Here is a 19,700-nt window from a genome sequence, read left to right on the forward strand (position 1 = left end):
CCATGATGACCAGTGGTCAAGGGTGGTTCATGATGACCAGTGGTCAAGGGTAGTCCATGATGACCAGTGGTCAAGGGTAGTCCATGATGACCAGTGGTCAATGGACAACTGCCCACTGGTCAGGGGTGGTCCATGGTCACCTGCCCACTGGTCCATGGTGGTCCAAGGCCCTGAAGTCCCTTCAGTGGACCTCGAGGAGGGTCCGCACTCGCGGGAGAACCCGCGACGAGTGAGACACTCGAGGTCCTGCAGGGGTATTTATACACCCTCGGGGAAGATGGGGATCCAATCAGAGAGGTTCTTCGGTTGATTGAAATTGTGAGATTTAGCAAACGGAGAGTAATGTGCGAAAGATTGACATTTTTGGCAAATTATTGTTTGTAGTACCAATTTATGCTGTATATATTGTTCATAACAATTATACGCAATGTCTTATGGAAATTTTTAACAATTGCGATTGTTAAATAACAACATACGATGATATTTGTCTAGACTACTCTGAACTTCTAGACTGTCTAAGCAACCTGAACAGCCACTATCTCTTGTACTACTGTAGCCAGTGGACACCTTGACCATTGGTCAATTTTGCCAATTTTATATCTACTACTACTTTTATTCGCATTTTGCATTTACCCTGCACCATCTGATCCTATATATGTTAATATTTTTCATTTGGTTCACCGATGGATTTTATTAACTATCTAATATTTAATGTGAATTAATTTTTTCTCTTGCTTTGGATTTAGCAAAACTGAATAATTAGTAATATTAACTTCGTGGTCAGAGATTAAACAGCATATGTTACTAACTAAACTTGAATTAAGGAGTTCTAATTACGCTTAATTCGAATTTAAGCTTTTTTTGAGGGACTAGTTTCACTGCATAGCACACGTTATAGGAGTTTTCTATTACCGTAATAACTTTTTCCTTGAACAGATAAAGAATATACGTTCACTCAGGAAATGTATTTCACTGGTTTCGTACGTACGTGTTTCAGTTTATTTATTAAATTAATGTTGACACAGGTTATTGTGTATGTCGTACAGTGAGAGTTGTGTGTATGGGTAAAATAGTACCTATCTATATATATATGTATATTTATATATATTATAATAATAGAAGTAGAATTAAAGTTAATTCATTTAAAATTTAAATACAAGTGCGACACGCGCGATCAAAATAGGAGCAATTACGTCTCGCATCTCTTTTTAATTTATTTCTCTCTCCTTATGTTACGGTGATACTGACATTAAAACAGATACAAGGAAGATACAACGAATTATTGATTTCTGCGTACACATATATTTGCATATATTTTATATTTATTTATTTATTTTTTACCGTCGATGTTGCGCGTTACGATTTTTTTTTTTCGATGCATTTTTTTGCACGTTGCTTTGCCTTTGGTTGCTTTTTAAATTCGTTATGACGAGTACCGCGTCTCGCTGGCCAAGCATCTCGGAATTTACGACGGGTCGTTAGACGCTGTCACATTATGGATGAATAATAAGCTGATACGTTTTCTCTTATTTTTCCTCTATGATGTTTGCGGCGCGGCCCGTTGAAAACTCTTCCCGGCTCTATCGATTTGCGATGATGTATCGAGGCTCTTCCTTCTTGTTCGTCGTTTGCTCGTTACGCCTACCAACATGCAAATATGCAACTATAAAGATTGATATTGAAATTGAACATAACACTAGAAACAATTAAAGTAACATTATTTCTTCTATTTGATACCAGCTGATTCAATCATCTAATCACTTCCAAATAATTAATATCTACTAACTGATCAATAGACTCTGGACTTTTATGCATTAATAGTAATTTGAAGAGTGTGAAAAGTTAGAGACTGCATATAATAGAAAATATGAAAAAAAGAGTGTAATTTATGGTATTTGAAAGACGAAGCCAATTTCTCTTTGCCTTCCATTCCCTTAACTGTATTTATAAGAATATCGAAACTGCATAAAAATGCGCAGTCTGTTGATTAATAGTTAATTTATTACAGCAATACTTTCTTTTCCAATGCACCATTTTCTGAAACATCCCTTATCAAATTGAATAAATAGATAGTAGACACGTACGTTTCTAAAGACGACGAGGTGGCGTTCAAAGTGGCAAGGGTGGGGTGTCGATGGCGGTGGCGTTTTTACAGGTCACTCCTCGTCTCCTGGACGAGGTACACCTGAGAACCGGGCACGGTGGAGGTGGTGACGAAGCTGCGGTGTTTCGCGCGGATCAGAGTCAAGTTGCTCTCGGCGGTGTCAGCGCGGTCTTCCGCGGCCTCCAGTTCTCGTTGGAATCGGCGGACCCTGGTCACGCTCTGTTGGGACATGCCCTCCTGCTCCTGCAGTTGTCTCTTGTAGATGTTCACCTTCTGGGTCGCCTTGTCCAAGGATTCTTGCAGCAACGCGATGTTCTTCGAGTCCTCTTCAACCTGGATCATCACTTCCTTAATATTGCGCTCCTTCTTGCGTAGGATCTTGACGGTCTCGGCATGTCTGCGCTTCTCCTCGTCCAATTCCAGTTCCAAATCGCGAATCTATCGGAAATTCGAGCATGGAAATTAGTCTTCATGTTTTTACTAAATAAGTAGCTTCAATTACAAGACGTTATTTTATAGCAGTTTGTTGAAATTAACATAATTAGCCATCGAGAATTGAGTTTCTGGTGTCCAGTTAATTAATAGCTTCACTGCGTCTGCTGATCGAGATTAATGACTTACCCTAGCCTCGAGTTTGCTAATGATACGTTTGCCTCCCACGATGGCGTTGGCCTCGACTTCTTCCAATCTCACGGACAAGTTCTTCACCTCGATCTCGAGGGACTTCTTGATCGCCTCGATCTTGACGATGCGTTCCTGTTCTTCATGCAGGATTTCCACGGTGTGCTTGAGCTCGTTCTGCACTCGTTGGTATCTCTCGTCGCTCACTCTCAGTTCCTTGGTGACCTCCTCGTAGTCGCCGGCCAGGGTCGCCAGTTCTTGCTCGATCTTCGCCTTCGACGAGGACAGGTTCACGTTGATGGTAGTCAGCTCGTTGATGCGGCTAACCGACTCCTCGTATTGCTGCTCGACGGTTCTCTTTGCACGGAGGGCCTTGGGAACGAAAATAATCGGGTGTCATTAGTCAGAATGCTTGGAAAATTTTATATCCTTAAATATATCTATATTTAATGGAGGAAGTTTAAGTGAAAGAGCGTACATTATACTTTTTCTTATTGAAGATAGAGAAATAAGTAGAATAAGTCTATTATGTACAGCCATGTACCCTTAACTTCGAACACAATTGTTGGAGTAGCTTCTGAAGACAATCACGAACGAAATTGTAATACACCTATACCCATTTATCACAAGAATTATCAAAGCAGTCAAAGTGACTGATACGATTATTTATTCTCTAGGACTTGTTTCGTAAAATTAAATTAATTCTTGGTAATTCTAGTATTACAGATACTCCTAGGTGTATATGTTAATTTCATTTCTGAATATGTACTTTCTTTTGCTCAAACCAGCACTATTCAAACTCCACACCTATAAATACATCAAAGTACTCACAGATTCGTAGTTGCCGCGCACTTCCTCGAGCTCGGCCGTCAACGATTGGAGGCGTCGCTGACTGATGCCCAGCTGGTCCAGGGTCACCTGCAGCTGGCGTTGAACTTCGTCGTAGTGAGCTTGAAGTTCCTGAAAATAATGCGCGATAGATCAGTTCTCGACGAGCCTTGCCAAATGTCTGTCAACGTATAGAATCAACGTGTATATTTTCTTACGGTTAAGGTGAGAGACTGTTTCTTGATAGTCTTCTGCAAGTCGATGTTATTCTTGTTGGCAACGTCGAGCGACAGCTCCAATTCGGTGATCTGGATCTGCAGCTTCTTCTTGATGCGCTGCACTTCGGTCTTCAGCTTCGTCTCCGCCTCGACCACGCGAGCGTTCAGTTGCTCGATCTCGATACTGGTCTGTTTGCTAATTTAGTTCGATTCGTGTGAACATAGTGTCACAGTAATCAAGCGCTTTATTGGGAGGTTTTCTGAGCGATGTGCTGGCTTTTTTTGTTTTGGCCACAGGAGGAAGATTTCTAGGGTCAACTTTTGGGGAAGCTGGGATTAAGGAATGAAGGGAATTTTGTTAAGTGAGATAGTGATACCTGGTAGTGTTAATTAAGGATAATATTTTTAGTAGAAGGAGAAGGTATATCTTGGATTTATACATTTATGTTAGATTTATGTCCCCGGAATTTATGGGATTTTTGCTTTATTAGTAATGAGAAGTTATGTACAGTTATAGAAGAGAAGTTTAAGTTAATCCAGTTAAAGAGAAGATTCTTTATACTTAGAAGATTTCAGTATAAAGGACTTTGTCTTGTTATTCGAAATTTTTCTTCTAAATGAACACTAAGAAAAAAAGGTAGAAGAAAAGTTTCACTACTTGTCTAAGTATTATAAATTTGTTAATATGTAAATATTTCGCTGAACTCCGACTTATGAGTATAATTATAGCGAAACGTCTTCTTTTTCTACCCATAAAAAAAGTAGCTTCTTGTCTCAAACATCTTGTTAATTATCTCCAAATATAGTTACGTAAAAGGTATCATTTTACATAGACACAACTTTTAGATCAAAGGACGTCTCAAGTACGTCATCTGACATTTAAACGATTCCATCTCGTCTTTCAATAACAAACCCAGAGAGTACGAATTTATTTCCACTCTAATCAAAACGTTAAAAAATTCTCAAAAAAAAAAAAAAAATCCACAAAGGCACCACGGAATCGTTCCCACGATCTGTCACCTGCAATCATAGGCTACTACCTCTACATCCTCGCGAATGAAACGGGTCGCATAGGGTATCAAAGGTCTCTCGTTTATTGGCATCTCCATTGGTCCGTGTCACATAGCTCTTACCCACAACAACTACAACGCAAATCGCTACAAGAATTTACATTGTCCGTCCCCTATCCCAGGCATCCGTACAAGCGTCTCGGTCTGGTCGGGTGTCGATACCTCTGATCAAGGAAATAGTTGCTGGACTTCTCCTCGAATCCGCGCAGCTGTCTGCTCAGGCTGTTCAACGGTGCCGTTAATTTTTCCTCGTCAATCAGATTCTGTGCCCTCGCCTCAACAAGCCTGAGGTGTTCCCTGCCATCCCAAACGCTAGACAAATTTTCCCTTTGGTACTTCCTAATATCCGCCAGTTGTTGGCTCATGTTCAGAGTCTTCATGGCTTCCGCCCTGAGCTGGAACTCGATCGCCCTCGCGGATTTACCGCGCAGACTCTTGCCACGATCGAGGGTGTCCTGCACCTCGGCCAAGGTCTGCACGTCCTTCAGCGATCTCAAATTGATCTCCGCCATCTCTCGCTGGATCTGCCTCGAGTCGGCCCTGACGCGCGCGCTGTTCAGGAACAGCAGGGGCTTCGCTCTGATCTGCTCTAGCTTCCGTGGGAACACCTCTCTGGTCACGTGGCTGGCCTGTGCTGTCTTCGACAGGCTGAAGTCCGATCGATTCGCTATCTTCGAGGGAAACAGCAAACTCTGTCAGTCTCGTCGATCTCGCGACGCGGTTACGCGAGGATGAAAAACGGTCGCGGACGTGGATTATTATCGCGAACTCGCGCGCGTTCGGGGCTCTTGCACGAGCTGAGCCTAAACTTAGCCGCGACGATCCAGAATTCGAAAGCACCGCTCGGTCGACTCTCTCTAGAGACTCGAGAACGACTGCCAATCTGAGGCGTTAGCTTCTCGGCCGGGGAACCAGACGCGAGATGGATTTTTAATATGTACGCGCGTGCGATTTGGCAGACCACGGCCTCGATCAGTTCCTCGACGAATCGGTCCAAAATAATCGGCTGCCAACAGGCGATGGCGCGACTCGCTTCCGCGATATTTTTATTGTCCTCGTTCGGGCGATTTCGAATTGTCAACGTGGCAGGTGGCCGGTAGTATTAATATCAGAAGAGGATCGGGAGTTTCTGCTTTCTATACGTTCAGTGAATTTAGAATGGAGTTAGGGTATTTGTCTACAGTACCGTTCATAAGTATTCGAACGATTTCACAGGTCTGGAAAATTACAGATTTATTGGTAGCAACCGATATTTATTGATTCGACAAATTTAAAAAAAAGAATTTTTATTAAATGTGTAATACTTTTTTAAATCTTATATATGAGTAAGTAAATTTGGATAAAAAAATTAATTCCTCAGTTTATGTATGAAAATTGTGTTTTTATAAATGATTTTAATTCGAAGGCACAGAATTAGGTATGAACACAGAAATGTGGATAAGTACCATAGTGTACGATTGCCAGTCGGATGCCGGGTCATAGAATTTCTATTAATCTTTGACGACAGTGAGAGGAATTATTGGGCGAAGGCTAGTAGAATTAAAATATGAGTTCTGTCAAATGTGAAATATTGGCGATCCATTTTGATGTATTGACTACTACGGAAGTCTTGTAGCGATTAATAATAGAAATTGAATTTGGTTGAAGTATTTCCAATGAATTTTAGTGTTTGTTCACCTATCTTTGGATCACATCAAAAATTAAGTATCTTGAATATGATTCTTAGCAGAAGCTTGTAATATAATTTTCCTTGAAAGTCAAAGTTTTCATTTTAAAAAAGAATAGAAATTAATATTTAATTAACTCCATATGTGACTCAGACATCAAAATTCAATACTTTAATTCCACTAAAAATCACAATCTCGCAGTGTCCATATTCAAAGACTCATCCCTATACAGGCTATCCAAGTCGAAACAGGCCACCTAAATATCTCCTCTGTCCTCAATAACACGAAAATCTAAAAAACTGAAAAAAAAATAATCCTACACCAAAGATTATTCTTTCTTAATATTCCTCCTTCGAAATCATTCATATTATATCATAGACGATTTCGTCTCATTAAAAACAGAGAAGGTATTAGACGACCCGCTTCAGCTTGGACGCCCTGTATAATTGTGTCACGTGTAGAGACCCTCAACAATGGACACACCTCGAAATTGGATAAACTATTGCTAAACTCATAAACGCTTACGCGACACCATCTTCAAGGCCCATGGCTTCTCGCGTCGAAACGAACCGACTTTGTCAACTTCCAAGCGACGAAAGCTTCGATCGAAAGCCTTCACGAGGGCACGCCCGGCATTCGACTTCGGCCGAGGTCCACTCGAAGAGGAGCACAGCCTCTTCCGCGGCACCCGATTTAGAAACCGAAAAGGTCAGGCAGTCGTCAAGTCGCACGGCGCCTAGAGAATGGCCCGACCGAGTTTCCCGAACGCGCTGCACGCGATTAATCCCGCTCGAACCGACCCCAGCTTTCACCTTCCGTTCGTACCTTGAAGTGGGACAGGTGGTCCCTGGCCTGATCCTCCGCGTCTATCGCGTGCTTAATAAGTTTCTCTCTCGAGTATGGCTCCACAGGCCTCTCCTGCCACAGATACCTGCCGTCGGACCAGGGCAGCTCTGGTAGCTCTGCCACTTTCATCCGGAAATGATAGTCATCTGCTCGCGACGAGGTTCTCCCTTTTTTGTCTATGTAGTCGATCATCGGCTGATAAAAGTTGATCCCGTATTTGTAGTTTACATCGTAGATGTAAGTTGGCCAGTGCTTCCATTTTGGCTCTGCGGGAACGTACTGAGGAGGCATGTAATATGCCATTTCTCTTGCTTCTTTTTTGATGAACTGAGGTAATAAGTATTTTATTGCGAGGGGTAATGAAGAAGGTTGACGATTGAAAAAGTTTGTTCAAAGAACTGCACTTTTGTGAAACACTGACTGCACTTCTTGTAGAATGCTTCACTTTCAGTCTTCTTGGTTTACTGTTTTATTGAGGGATCGAGTTGCTTCGATTAGGGAGATTATCGGCACCGCTCTTCTATTTCGCAGAAGAGTTAAGTTTCATGAATTATGTTTCTCGTTTATGTGTTTTGTTTATGAGGTGTCGATCTTGATTCGAAGATCTGGATCACCTAGATAGCTTGCGTTCCTTTTAATTGGCTCCTTAGAAATCTTTACTCTGAGGCGATTTTTATTTCGATCGTTTGTGTGGGTAATGTTTTCGTTTGTCATCCAACTTTTACCTTGAATTGAAAGTATGAAATGTTGAATTCTTTTTGGCTATGTGAGGTAGCCACATATTAGCTTCTGGGGTTGCATCGAGGTAGAAATAGGGTCTGAATTTTGGGGAAAGATGTACTGATCGTACTCACGGGTCTTTCATAGTCGGATGATCAGAGAGATTGACACTTGCAATGAAACGGTCGAGAAAAATTAATTGGGACGATCGACGACTGGTATCTTTTGTAGGTTTTTCATATGATTGCCACATTGGGGACGGCCAATCAGCACATCACGATAATAATTGGATCAGCGTTGATCACGATGTTTATTAATAGCTGGCTTGCGTATCGTTTGCGTATGACTTACACTTCAGTAATGACCCAACACGTGGTCGTGGATTAGAGAATTCATCGAAATAATTAATAATGCTTAGTCATTTATTTGTCAATCATATTAGTGTAACTTGTTCAGGAAAGTTATTTGGTTTCCGTTTTTCAATCAGATATACCCAAGTTGATAGTAATAATGTCCAATAAATTGACTCATTATTGGTTTTTTAAATTTGAGTTTCACTTTTTGGTAAAAATTGCAATTCATTTTTTTCTAATATTCTTGTTAATGTCAAAATTCGTAAACTTTAAGTAATCACTGTTTATCTAAATTTATTTATGCTTCTAAATAAACATTATAATGAAATAAGAAAATTAAATTTAAAATTCCATAGATTTTGTAAATATATGACAAGAAGGTAAAAAACCAAAGTAGAATAACGGTTCATAAACGTAACAGTGTTTTAACGATGGCAGAACAGTCGTGGGTATGAGTCACTTTAGAATTACGAGTTGATGTATTTCTTCTTTCATTCTTCTTTTACTTTTCTGTATCTTGTACTATTAAGGTCATTAATATGCCTTTTTGCACGATGATCTCCCTATTTCATTTGGATTCTCCATTATCATTTTTCATCATATTTCTTCATTTAAATATTATTCAATTTTTCTTTCTTTCAGAGGATGAAATATAAGGGAACTAATAACCCTTTATTCATCATGTTGTTCATTATATCATGTCATCGATTTTTTGCAAATCTATTTCGTGTATGATCCATTCACAATGATGTAATCGAATACAGTAATGATGTTGCGTAGTATCAACGTTGTAGAGGTTCGAAGCCAAGAAAAAGTCATTGTGCTCGATCGTCACTGGATGACGATTCGATTTTGGCAATTTACACGCGTTGCATATATATTACGCCTATAAATAAATAATTAGATCGCGACAGGATATTCCCTCGAACGTCTGATAGGTCGGAAAACACCCATGAGTGATTAATCGATCGGTATTGATCGATGACTAAGTTAACAGCGACTTATTAATAGCATGTAGTCTCGCGACAATAGTTGTACCAGAAATAAAAGACGATTGCATCACGAGTCTGAATAATTAAATCGCTAAAAATTCGTACTCTCTTAGAGACATTTTCTTTCTTGCGGATAGTTTGGTTATTTAATTTTTTCAATAGCATACGCGCACGCTTAAGAGCAAATAAATACTGTTTCTTAAACGATAAGCTAAACAAAAAGCTATCTACATTTAAAATTATTTAGTATTATTCTGTTTCCATAACAGGATAAAAACTTGTGAAACTCTTTAAATTAAATTTAAAATTGGGAAATGTAAGTTTTTGAAATTCTTTCTATATAGCTATGGACGAAGTTAATAGTTAGAGGAAAATATATGGAACAAATAGGATGAACACTGGCGAACATAAAATCAGTGATATATGTAGATACATATGTAAGTACTTACCGAATGATTTCGATTTCTTCATCCTTCTCGCTCAGGCGGCGCTCATAATCGTGACGAAGCTGGGTCAATTCGGCTGACAATCTCTGTGCACGTTGTTCTTCAATCTTGCGTCCCTACAATTCAAAAATTCCATTAAAAACTGCTTTTTAGTTTATATTTTGTATTTTCGTATAAATCTCAGAAGTAAGGTCTTCCATTATTTCGTTGGCAAACTTGCTCTTTAATTCTAATTTATCAACAGCTTCTTCTTATTTTCCTAACTTCAATTACAGTAAAGTGAGTATGCAATTACTTACTGCTTCAGCTTCCTTGTAGGCGGCAGCGAGTTCTTCGCGTTCGTTCTCCAGACGACGAAGTTCGAGTTCCAGCTCGTGTAGTCTGCGGTTCATGTCAGCCAGCTGGTTCTTGGCGTCACTGAGGTCATCTACGACAATTGTTCATTTTGCATTTTACTTTCATACTTTGGCGTACTTTTTATAGGAAATGTAGTGTTAGTGATTCTTCACAGTTCAGAAATGTGATCGAAGTTACTTTTTTTAGTTTTAAACAGAACTCACCTCCCAATTTCTTGTTCTCACGAGCCAGTTGGTCCTTCAGCTCGCGAGTCTTGTCAAGTTCAGCAACGGTGCGCTGGAGTTCCTGTTGTTTGTTGCGGAGGTCACGTTGGCCTTGTTCGTACATTGCTATGCTTTCGTCCAGACGAGCCTTCAGTTCGACGTTGATCTTTTCCAAATGTTCCACGCGTTTCTGGAGTTCGCGAGCTGTTCCATTGGCCTGAAATAGTTCATTAAATTATACATAAATTCTTTAGAGGAATGTTCGATATAGGTACACATTAAATCTTTAATTTCTTACCGAAATGATAATATTTTTCCATGATTGCCAAACAGAGTTACTTATTTAAAAATTGCAAGAGAAGAAATATTGTATACATATAAAAATTCGTTATATTGCAATTTGTATAAAAATAATGCATCGACGCAATGAACTAAAAAGGAATAATTAAGAAACTATGAAAATTCAAAAGTCACACCTTCTCTAAATCGATGATCAAGACTTCGACTTCAGATTGGAGGCGCGATTTTTGTTTCTCGAGGTTGTTGATCTTAACAAGCAGAGTTTCAATCTGTTCTTCTTGTTCCTGGATACGCGCACTGTACTTGCGACGCAGTTCCTCTACCTATAAAGTTGCATAATATTAACTACTATCCGTGCACAACACAAATTTGTTCTTTATCGTAATCTGTGTCTGAATAATTTGTATTTTTTTGAGGATCTTTTTTTTCAAATATTTTGACAATTGTGGCAATTACCTCTTCGGCGCGAGCATTAGCCTCGGTTTCGTACTTCGATCTCCAAACTTGTACTTCTCCATTGGCTTTGACCAATTGACGTTCAATGTCCAAACGTGCTTCAGATTCTTCTTCCAGTTGAATGCGAACAGATTCCAATTCCGTTTCGACCTGTTGGGAATTATAGAATCATTTGTTAACTTTCGTGTTTTGGAAATCAGAAAATTGTCAGTACTAAAGCACCTTGAGTATTAAAATGAATATTTCTCAATTTTGTTAACGAATAAAAGAAATTATACCTGATGTAAGGAGGCTTCGACCAATGAACGACGACGTTCTTCATCCTCGAGACGACGGCGAGCATCCTCGAGCTGACCAGCAATTTGAGTCCTCAAGTAAATAACGTTCTCGATGTTAACCTGAAAGAAGTAGCAATGAGCTTGACGAGAAACTGTGTATCGTAAGATTTAATTAATGAATCTTAAAAAAATGCTCTACGTACCTTCAAGTCCTGTACTTCCTTCGTCAGCTCGATATTTTCCTGAGAGAGCCTAGTCTTGTGGCTAGTGATGTCGACAATGGTACGATTCAGTTCTTCAATTTTTACGTTGAGCTCGGCCACGTGGATTTCAAGCTTCTCCACTGTCTTTATTGACATCAACTTTTCTTTGGTGACATTGTCGAGCTGAGCGAGGAGCTCGTAAACCTCCTGTTGGAACTTCGATTTTTCCTTGTCAGCTCTGAAAATGCCAATCATGATTCATTATTCTTGAATTGCATTTCAACTGAATACGTGTAACTTATAATTCTATTTTATTCTGTATACTCTATGTAACAGTATCATAATTTCTGACTGGAGTTTGTGAGCAAGTGTTTGTTTAATAGTGTTCCATCAATTTAAAAAATATTCTACATGTCTCTAGGTATTCTAGATATTTAACAAATATTTTACAAGCTTAATCTCAAAGTTTCCTAATCTATAATTTTCTGTTAATCTCAATTAGACTATGATTATCTAAATTCCCCCCAGTTCTCTCCACAACATACCTAAACAGGACAATATCTCTACCTCAATATTCCAACTCCATTCAACAAAAGTACCCAACAATCTCCAAACTATCAAACACGCTCATTCCCCCCAGTAATCCCCCAATTCCTATCTACTCTCCTTCCCCCTATCCGTCAAAGCTCGACATCCTTCCAAACATCAAGCCTCACGATCACCTTAAAAGCGAGGGATCAATAACTGTCAAGCGCAACGACACCAGAAATCATCTTTCCCTGTCGAAACAACGCTCGAAGGTAACACAGAGGACTGACGCTCGGAATAAGGTTCCGTATCGCGCGTCGATTCGAGCGTCGATTCGAGCGTCGATCATTCCAGTTTCAAGTGGGCCATTCGCCTCGATCGACGTCGAACGTCGGACGTTCATTCGAGGGAAACCCTCTGTTTCCTCGTCCTCGGCCGTGGAACGAGTCTCGCGTGGACGTGACAGAAGGGAAGAGAGTTTCGGTGTCCTCGCGATATCGGCGCGGTCCACCTACACGTAACAGAGGGTGTAAGGTGTCGGCCGATTCCGAGGATAGTGGGGATCCGGTCTGGTCGCCTGTACTAATATGGCGCGGCAACACGGGGTTGAGGATTGCCGCGCGACTCGCACGGTTAAAAATAGTCATAAGCCGAGTAGTGGCCGCGCAAGCAAAACGACACCCGCGGGGGGAGAGACACCGGTAGAATAAAAAGGAGAGACTGTAAGAGAGAGAAAGAGAGACGTGGTATAGGGGAGGGGGAGTGAGGCGGGCCAAGGGGGAGGGGAGGGTCGAGGGAAACAAAAATCGTCGAGAGGAAAGTTGCTGAAGTTCGGAAAGCAGGTCGAGGAGACTCTCGAGGCGGAGGGAGAGAGAATGTTGTACAAACGAGTGTGGTAAACATAGAAAGAGAGAAAAAAGAATGGGTTGCTGGGGGAGCAAATAAAATTGTGGGAGTGTAAGGAGGGAAATGAGGGGAGAGAAGAGGGATGTGAAAATGGGGAAGCCGGTGGAATTTGGGAACTGAAAATTGAGGAAGAGGGTAGGGTATTCGTGGAATGTCTGGCTATGGCTGGTGTATTCTACTTGGAGGCATTTCGCTGCTCTTGGCTTGAGAGCTAATTAGGAGCTTTCTGTTCTCTAGTATTTCATTCTAGTGACGGCTAATAAGGTTTATACTTCTTTGTAGTATGTTTGAGTATTGTGTTGCGTGCAACATAGTTTGATAAGTAGTGCCTGACGTGAATAATGGAATTTTGGAGAATAAATTAATGAGTAAGGTCAGGCATTGTAAGAGCACTGAACAAATTAAACCTACGATTATAACGAGGTTGAAGCTAATTAGGAAGAAAGCAGAAGCGCAGATATGGGCTGTAATTCGAAGGGAGAATGTACACAAATTGAGATAGTGAGATGATGATGGAAGCAATATAACGAAGAAAACGAGAAGCACGAACCTAAATAACGAGACAGAGCTGTTTAAAAAACGTTTAGAACACCGTGGTCCTGCCAACAGGTGGAAAGTTTTTCCGTCAAAGTGCAAATTCTCGAGTTCACTAGCTTTCTTTTGGAATGTAATTGAGAAGAAAATGAGAGGGCGAAGTAATTTCCACTTTCACGAGATTGTTACGGAAGCGTCTACAGGAATGCACCTTTCATTTATAATTCCTGCCCGCTTTAATGGCGTCGAGGATGGTTTATTTTGCTAGTTGAAATATTAAGGGGCAATTAGCTGTTACTTCGTCGCGACATCGTCGGAGAGCTAGTGGGCTTCTTCCTTTTATCTTCATTCTATTTTTATAGAGAAAATGGCGCAGTTAGAAGCGGATGAGTTGAAATATGGGAAACAAGTCGTAAAAAATGAAAAGGAGAGTTTACTCAGCCTAGAATTAGGTTGAGTCAAATTTTTATAATATAATATTTATGCATCCAAGTTTAAAATTTATTCGAATCAGGTCTAAATAAACCTAGGATCTAAATAAATTCAGGCTCATACTCAAACTTCCCCCTCAAAATTATACTCAAAACTCGATTAAAAATTCTGCTCAAACTAAGCTTGCAATACTTGAAAATTCCTGCCTTCTACTCTCTTCATAAAGAAAGCAAAGAAGACTAAATATCACTCAAAAAAAACCCTGAAAATATCTCGAAATTTCATGTGACAAAAAAATTCCATTTTATCTCCCTCTCTTATTTTTACAAGACGATTACGCAACGAGCGTGGTAACAAAGCTACAGAGTCTCGTGCTCGAGAAAGAGAAGAGGACCGCGATTGGATAATAGGCGGTGTCTTGATGACAGCTCGATGAATTTTCGAGTCGAGAGGAGAAGCGTCCTTGTAACGCAGCGTCGGGGCGCCGGGACGTCGAAAAGGACGCGGGTTATGTTTAGCAGAAGCCGAGGGAACGAGTCTACGCGTATTTCAGGTGCGAGTAAGTTGGTTGTTTGGCGGTTGGCCAGTATCGTCGAGCATAATTCCCGCAATTTTCAAATACGCTTTCGTTCCTCGCGATACTCGCTATAATTAACGAAGCGGCGCGCAGTGATTCACCCTCGTTCATCCACCATTTTTCCCCCCCGCCAGTTCCTTCTTTCCCCAACCTGCGACACGGGAAACGAGCCGAGGTTCGCGTTTCGACGCACCTTCAAACTTCCGGCGGGCTGTTTATTGACGTTCCCGCGCTTTGACCTCAAAGAAGAGGATCGCGAGCTGGCGTTCCCGGGAGCCAGGATTTTATTTTCACAGGTGTATATAATTAATCTCGGTTTATTGCTGTTCTGATTCCGTTTGGTTCGATATCTGGAGATTCTGTGCGCGATTCGGGACGTGTTTGGATTGAGTTTAAACAGAATCGCACCCGTTCTTTGCTTGGATATGCGGATTTAATATCGGGAGGGAGGGACTGAGACGTTCCGTTTCTGAAGCGTTACTGGGAATAATTCGATAAACAGTACTTAAAGTGTTGAAGGATGTGTACCTTATGGAATGAGAGTACTGAGCTTGTGTTGTATTTGGTGGTTCAGACGGGTGTGTAATTAGAGAATTATTCTTGTCGTTGTTCCTTATTGGACTTTTCTGATCAACAATGTTTTATGGTACTGCTAAGGATTTATTAAAGGATCCAGTTTTTGAATAATGTAAATAAATATTTTCAAAAATCCTATCTGACTCATGTATGAGTACTGCTAGTAAATTTTTTTTGAAACAGTAGAAGTACTTGACAAGTCGATATTCTAATTCAGGAACTTTATAAAAAAAATTGTTCTTTCATAAGAATAGAGAAGCATGTTGTATAGCACGTCGTATAGTGTTTTTAATATCTTCTATTAGTATAGAGTCGTAAAGGCTGCTGGAGGACGTCTGGCTGACCATATATTGATTATACTACTGACCTGGCGCGTGCTTTCGAAAGTTGGTCGATTTGGTCCTGGAAATCGACAACGACTTCCTGGTGCTTCTTACGCAGAAGGTGCGCGGTCTCCTCGCTCTCGAGATGGACGTCCTCGAGTAGTTTACGCAGCTTGGCCAGTTCCGTATCCCTCTTCTTGTTAATTTCGAACTGTAGGGTTTCGTTTAAAACAAGAAATTAATTTGGTATCGAAGTTGGTGATACATTCTAAAGATTTTTAAATTAACATTTGCTCTTAACGTTGATTCGAGGACTTATCGCTGTCGAAACTTACCTGAGATTCGGCGCCACCCTCAGCCTCTTCGAGACGTTCGGACAGCTGGATGACTTGCACGCTCAAGTCAGCGCGCTCGCGTTCGATCTGCAGGAATAAATGGCAAATGAAAAAACGATAGTAATACAAATTAAGACATTAATATTATCATCCTAAGTTCCAACCAAAACTTAAATAACTTTCTCATAACTCAATATTAGAAACCTTTCTAAAGTTACTTGGACATTATTAACGATCAAGTAGAACTAACCATACCTTTCTATACTTAAAAAAAATCTGTAATGTATTACAAATATATTATTTAAAATACCCAGAAATTAGAGCATTCAGAATAATTCTATTTCACAATCTATTTTCATTTCCAACTGCTGAAGCATCGGCGTGACTCATTCAACTAGCCACTGAATTTACGAAGCCTTCAAATTCATTGGAGATAAAAATTCCCTTTATCTATTGCCCTCCTCTGCTACTCTCCCAAACTGTCAGTTTAGTTATCGTATGAACGTATAGTACATAAACAAATGACATCGCGAATAAACAATTTGGACGGTGCGTAATATCTCAATTCACTTGCTTCCTAGTGGGATAGATCCATTGTAGTACAGCTGAAACAAGTCTGTTGGAGCACGTTGATGCGTGTCGAGTGTAATCGAGACGCGCGGCATTGTTTTGGAAAGAGGCCTCGAAGAACGACGCGAACAGCTCTCGGTGCAAGCTTGACGTCAGGTTTCTTCGGACCGCGAATAGAACGATCTAATTCCGTACGGACTGCCTCTATATCGGGAGCTTTATTCATATTACAAACGAGGCGTTTATCGAGAAAAGAGAGACGCGCAACATCGCCATAACTGTCCCTTCGCTGGAAACCACTGCTTGTTCTCCATCAGATTTGTGTTTATTCATCGCGTTGGACGTAACACTTCCCAAGACTTATTTCGTCAAGTAACATTTCTTAGGATATTCAAAGCTTAATTTACAACCCAAATTAGAAACTGCTGACATATTTAAACGCTGAAAGCTCTTCTGTATTTTAATTGAATTTTCAAAGTGATTCTCATTCTCAGATATTCAGGCCGAGATGAACGAATTTAACAACAGAGGGTGAATTTGGACCTCAGTTTCGGTAATAAATTACAATTAAATTTCAAGAAAGTAGACAGGAGGAATTCATGATGTTATGTAATGTGAAACTGCTCCTTTCATAATGGCGTTTAAACAGAAAATTTATCACACGGTACGTATTTAATGCGATCGTAATTTCCAACTTTTTGCGATTCCAAAGTAGCAAGAACGTCGTTGGCATCCGTTCAAGTCACGAATCTCAGTGAGCGTTACGTATGAATTTGATTTCCGTGGAGCTCCATCCAACAATGAAACTGAAGAAGCTCTCTTTAAATTTATCGCGCCATTTCGAAGGGTTCCATCGTTCCTTGAATACGTGGTCACACTTTTCAATGAATCCAAAGCCTGACAAATCGTACTGATTAGGTTCTTATACGCAGTAGAAAATTAAGCTAGATCTAGTTTCTCAGCTTTCAGTCCAATTCACGATTAAATTTCGATTCCCCTGAAATACTGTTTCCTTTCTGTATAAGCGCGATGTGTTACACGAACGTTGAACACGAAAGAGGAATGCGGGTTCGTTCGCTGAAGAGGCGCGCATCCCCAAAAATAGACGCGAGTCGAGAGCTGGACATTTCGACCTACTGCGCCCCACTCTATGGTGGAGCAGGCTGGTCTCGCTTTTTTTGTATCAGCTTCAAAATTCACAATACCCGGATTACATAAAGTTTCCGAATTGACGTTTATATCCGCAACATCAGTATTTTTATCTCCTCCAAAGTGTATCAAGCCTCGTCCCTTTCCTCCGCTATTCTCGAAGAGACTCAATAATCCAAAGTTTAGGAATGACTAATTCTGTCATCCCAGACAATTTCCAATTCACTTAATATCTTGTTTCGTATTACCCGATAGGAATTAAACATAAAAGAAAGGTATGCTTAGCGAGCCAGACCTCAGTCAACGTTCAATATCTCAGTATCGCCTTCTAAAGGATCTAGCACACGAGGACCACTAAGGTAGCATTCACGAAACTCACCCTCTGACGCAGCTCTCTCTCAGACTCCAGGTCATCCTGTAGCAGGCGGATTTTGTCCTGAAACGAGAGGCAAGAAAGGATATTAGAGCGTGTCGTGGTGTTGGTTACAGAGGGTCGGCGCTTTACGTAATCGGCTGACGAAAATATCCCAACAGCGGACGCTAGGTATTTCAGAAAGACGGACGACCTCTGAACAGGCTCGTCGCCGAGGGGACAGGAGAGTCTTTGCACTTAGCGACCGTCCATTGGGGTCGTTTTCGACGGAAGAACGAAGGAACACGCACTCATCTGTCTCTTCTCCGAGCTAGAGCGGGAAAACGTTTCTTCCCTGACTCAACGAAGAGGCGAAGTCTTACTTGAGCGAAGGAGTGCGCGTTTCCTCGTTCCCTTCGTGGTCTGTCGCTTCGAGTTGGTTCGCCGCTCGAAAAAACGGTGCAGATCGACGGTATCGACTAGGTCGCTAGTCTTCCCCAAGCGTTTCACGAACGCCTCGAAGATGTCACTCCGACGTGCCCCGACACGATCGTTTAGGGCCGATATTCACGACTATTTTCGTACACGAGCAATCCGATAGCCACGGAACCGTCTACGACACTTTCGTCCCTCGTCAGGGTTGGCACTAATATCCCTTATGGTCACTGAACTTTCTCGCGTCTCACTGTTCCCCGCCGCGAATTCACTGCTGTACCCTTTCCCGATTTCACCAGCGATCGGCACTATTTCCTAGTCCTCTTTGCTTTTCTTCAGTCTTCCTTGGATTACAGATCCTTTGGGGGTCTTCATGTTGCATCATCATCGGGCTTCGTGGAATATTTTCAAGTCTTCTTGAATGAATGTCTTAGAATTCTCACATAGGGATCTTGGATTCTCGGTCAGAACTCACGGGACACCTAGAATTCTCTTAATAGAATACTTTAAGTTCCATAGGGCATCTTGAGGAATTTTCATTAAGCATTCAGGTCTTGATTAAACTGCTTCTTAGGGAGAAGACTTTTCTTAGTATATGATTCATAAATTCTCTTCGATCTTCTGTTTCCTCTTTCCGTTTCGAATGACTTACTCATTGCTTTCTGAGACCCCACGTGAAAGTAGGCACACTGCTGCTTCGTTACTTCGTACTATTACAATTTATCATAATAAACGAGAAAGTAGAAAACAAAATAATTAGAAATTGCAGTACACTCGAAGCTCGTGTACCAAGGAACGAAGCAGTCAGATGGCCCATTACAGAGACTATGAAAAAAAGTGAAACTTCGAAGAAATAAAGTGTAACCGAAAAAAGGGGATGAAACGCTACTGGCTGGTGGACCTACCTCCAGTCTGGAGAGAGCGCTCAGGTCGGCGCTGTATTCGATGCTGACATCAGCAGTACCACCGCCGGTGGAGCGGTACGTGTATTTGGAAGCTTTAGCGATCGCTGAAGACATCCTGTCCGCTTTGGTTCACTCGCTTTCGCTCGACGATCCCACGTTCCTCGCGGCCGAGTTTCGTTTCTCCTCGGTTGCCTCGCTAACTTTCGGTTTTCGCCTCGATGCACTGGCTGGTGCTAAGTTCAGTCGTCTTGATTTAAATCGTCGTAGTCCGCTACCACTTCCTCCGCCTTCTTCTTCTTCTTCCTTCTTCTCTTCTTCGGGGTTTCGGAGCCGACCAGCGCCCTACTCGTAGTGCGCGACCCGTCGTCGTTCGTATGGCGCGCCGGCGGCTCCATGGCTTCGTCAAAATGACGGTT

General features: G+C 41.2%; 2 protein-coding genes and 1 long non-coding RNA gene across 5 annotated transcripts; 1 reads left to right on the forward strand and 2 right to left on the reverse strand.

Annotated features, from left to right (window-relative positions):
• Window positions 1-985: 985 nt before the first annotated feature.
• LOC143177571 (paramyosin, long form) lies at window positions 986-19,424 on the reverse strand. 2 transcript variants are annotated; one of them, XM_076375583.1, is made up of 16 exons: window positions 19,285-19,424; window positions 17,972-18,028; window positions 15,874-15,960; window positions 15,583-15,749; window positions 11,663-11,900; window positions 11,460-11,579; window positions 11,182-11,331; window positions 10,902-11,048; window positions 10,426-10,642; window positions 10,165-10,292; window positions 9,869-9,981; window positions 3,772-3,967; window positions 3,557-3,685; window positions 2,726-3,097; window positions 2,085-2,542; window positions 986-1,641 (listed from the first exon to the last, which is right to left on the reverse strand). In XM_076375583.1, the coding sequence occupies exons 1-15, from the start codon at window positions 19,396-19,398 to the stop codon at window positions 2,150-2,152; spliced, it is 2,628 nt and encodes an 875-aa protein (XP_076231698.1). In that variant the 5' UTR covers window positions 19,399-19,424; the 3' UTR covers window positions 986-1,641; window positions 2,085-2,149. The 2 variants fall into 2 exon arrangements, with proteins under 2 accessions (XP_076231698.1, XP_076231699.1); XM_076375584.1 differs by having other exon boundaries at window positions 986-1,663.
• LOC143177572 (paramyosin, short form) lies at window positions 4,843-8,185 on the reverse strand. The gene is made up of 2 exons (XM_076375585.1): window positions 7,334-8,185; window positions 4,843-5,512 (listed from the first exon to the last, which is right to left on the reverse strand). Exons 1-2 carry the CDS (start codon window positions 7,655-7,657, stop codon window positions 4,955-4,957), a joined length of 882 nt encoding a protein of 293 aa, XP_076231700.1. The 5' UTR covers window positions 7,658-8,185; the 3' UTR covers window positions 4,843-4,954.
• Window positions 13,068-15,209, forward strand: LOC143177573 (uncharacterized). 2 transcript variants are annotated; one of them, XR_013001602.1, is made up of 2 exons: window positions 13,068-13,085; window positions 14,393-15,209. It is a non-coding gene; the product is annotated as an uncharacterized LOC143177573 (long non-coding RNA). The 2 variants fall into 2 exon arrangements; XR_013001601.1 differs by lacking the exon at window positions 13,068-13,085 and adding an exon at window positions 13,089-13,231 and having other exon boundaries at window positions 13,379-15,209.
• Window positions 19,425-19,700: the final 276 nt, after the last annotated feature.

This window comes from Calliopsis andreniformis, chromosome 3, assembly GCF_051401765.1.
Source record: "Calliopsis andreniformis isolate RMS-2024a chromosome 3, iyCalAndr_principal, whole genome shotgun sequence".
In the NCBI taxonomy this organism is placed as follows: Eukaryota; Metazoa; Arthropoda; class Insecta; order Hymenoptera; family Andrenidae; genus Calliopsis; species Calliopsis andreniformis.

What these genes read in the sequence shown, in the direction of transcription:
- LOC143177572 (XM_076375585.1), bottom strand. Translation starts at nt 7,657, where the DNA reads ATGGCATATTACATGCCTCCTCAGTACGTTCCCGCAGAGCCAAAATGG. An exon ending in ACCACCTGTCCCACTTCAAG is followed by an intron (nt 5,513 to 7,333) that starts GTACGAACGGAA and finishes TTTCCCTCGAAG; the next exon opens with ATAGCGAATCGATCGGACTT.
- LOC143177571 (XM_076375583.1), bottom strand. Translation starts at nt 19,398, where the DNA reads ATGTCTTCAGCGATCGCTAAAGCTTCCAAATACACGTACCGCTCCACC. An exon ending in AGGAAGTACAGGACTTGAAG is followed by an intron (nt 11,580 to 11,662) that starts GTACGTAGAGCA and finishes TACTTCTTTCAG; the next exon opens with GTTAACATCGAGAACGTTAT. An exon ending in TTAGCAAACTCGAGGCTAGG is followed by an intron (nt 2,543 to 2,725) that starts GTAAGTCATTAA and finishes AATTTCCGATAG; the next exon opens with ATTCGCGATTTGGAACTGGA.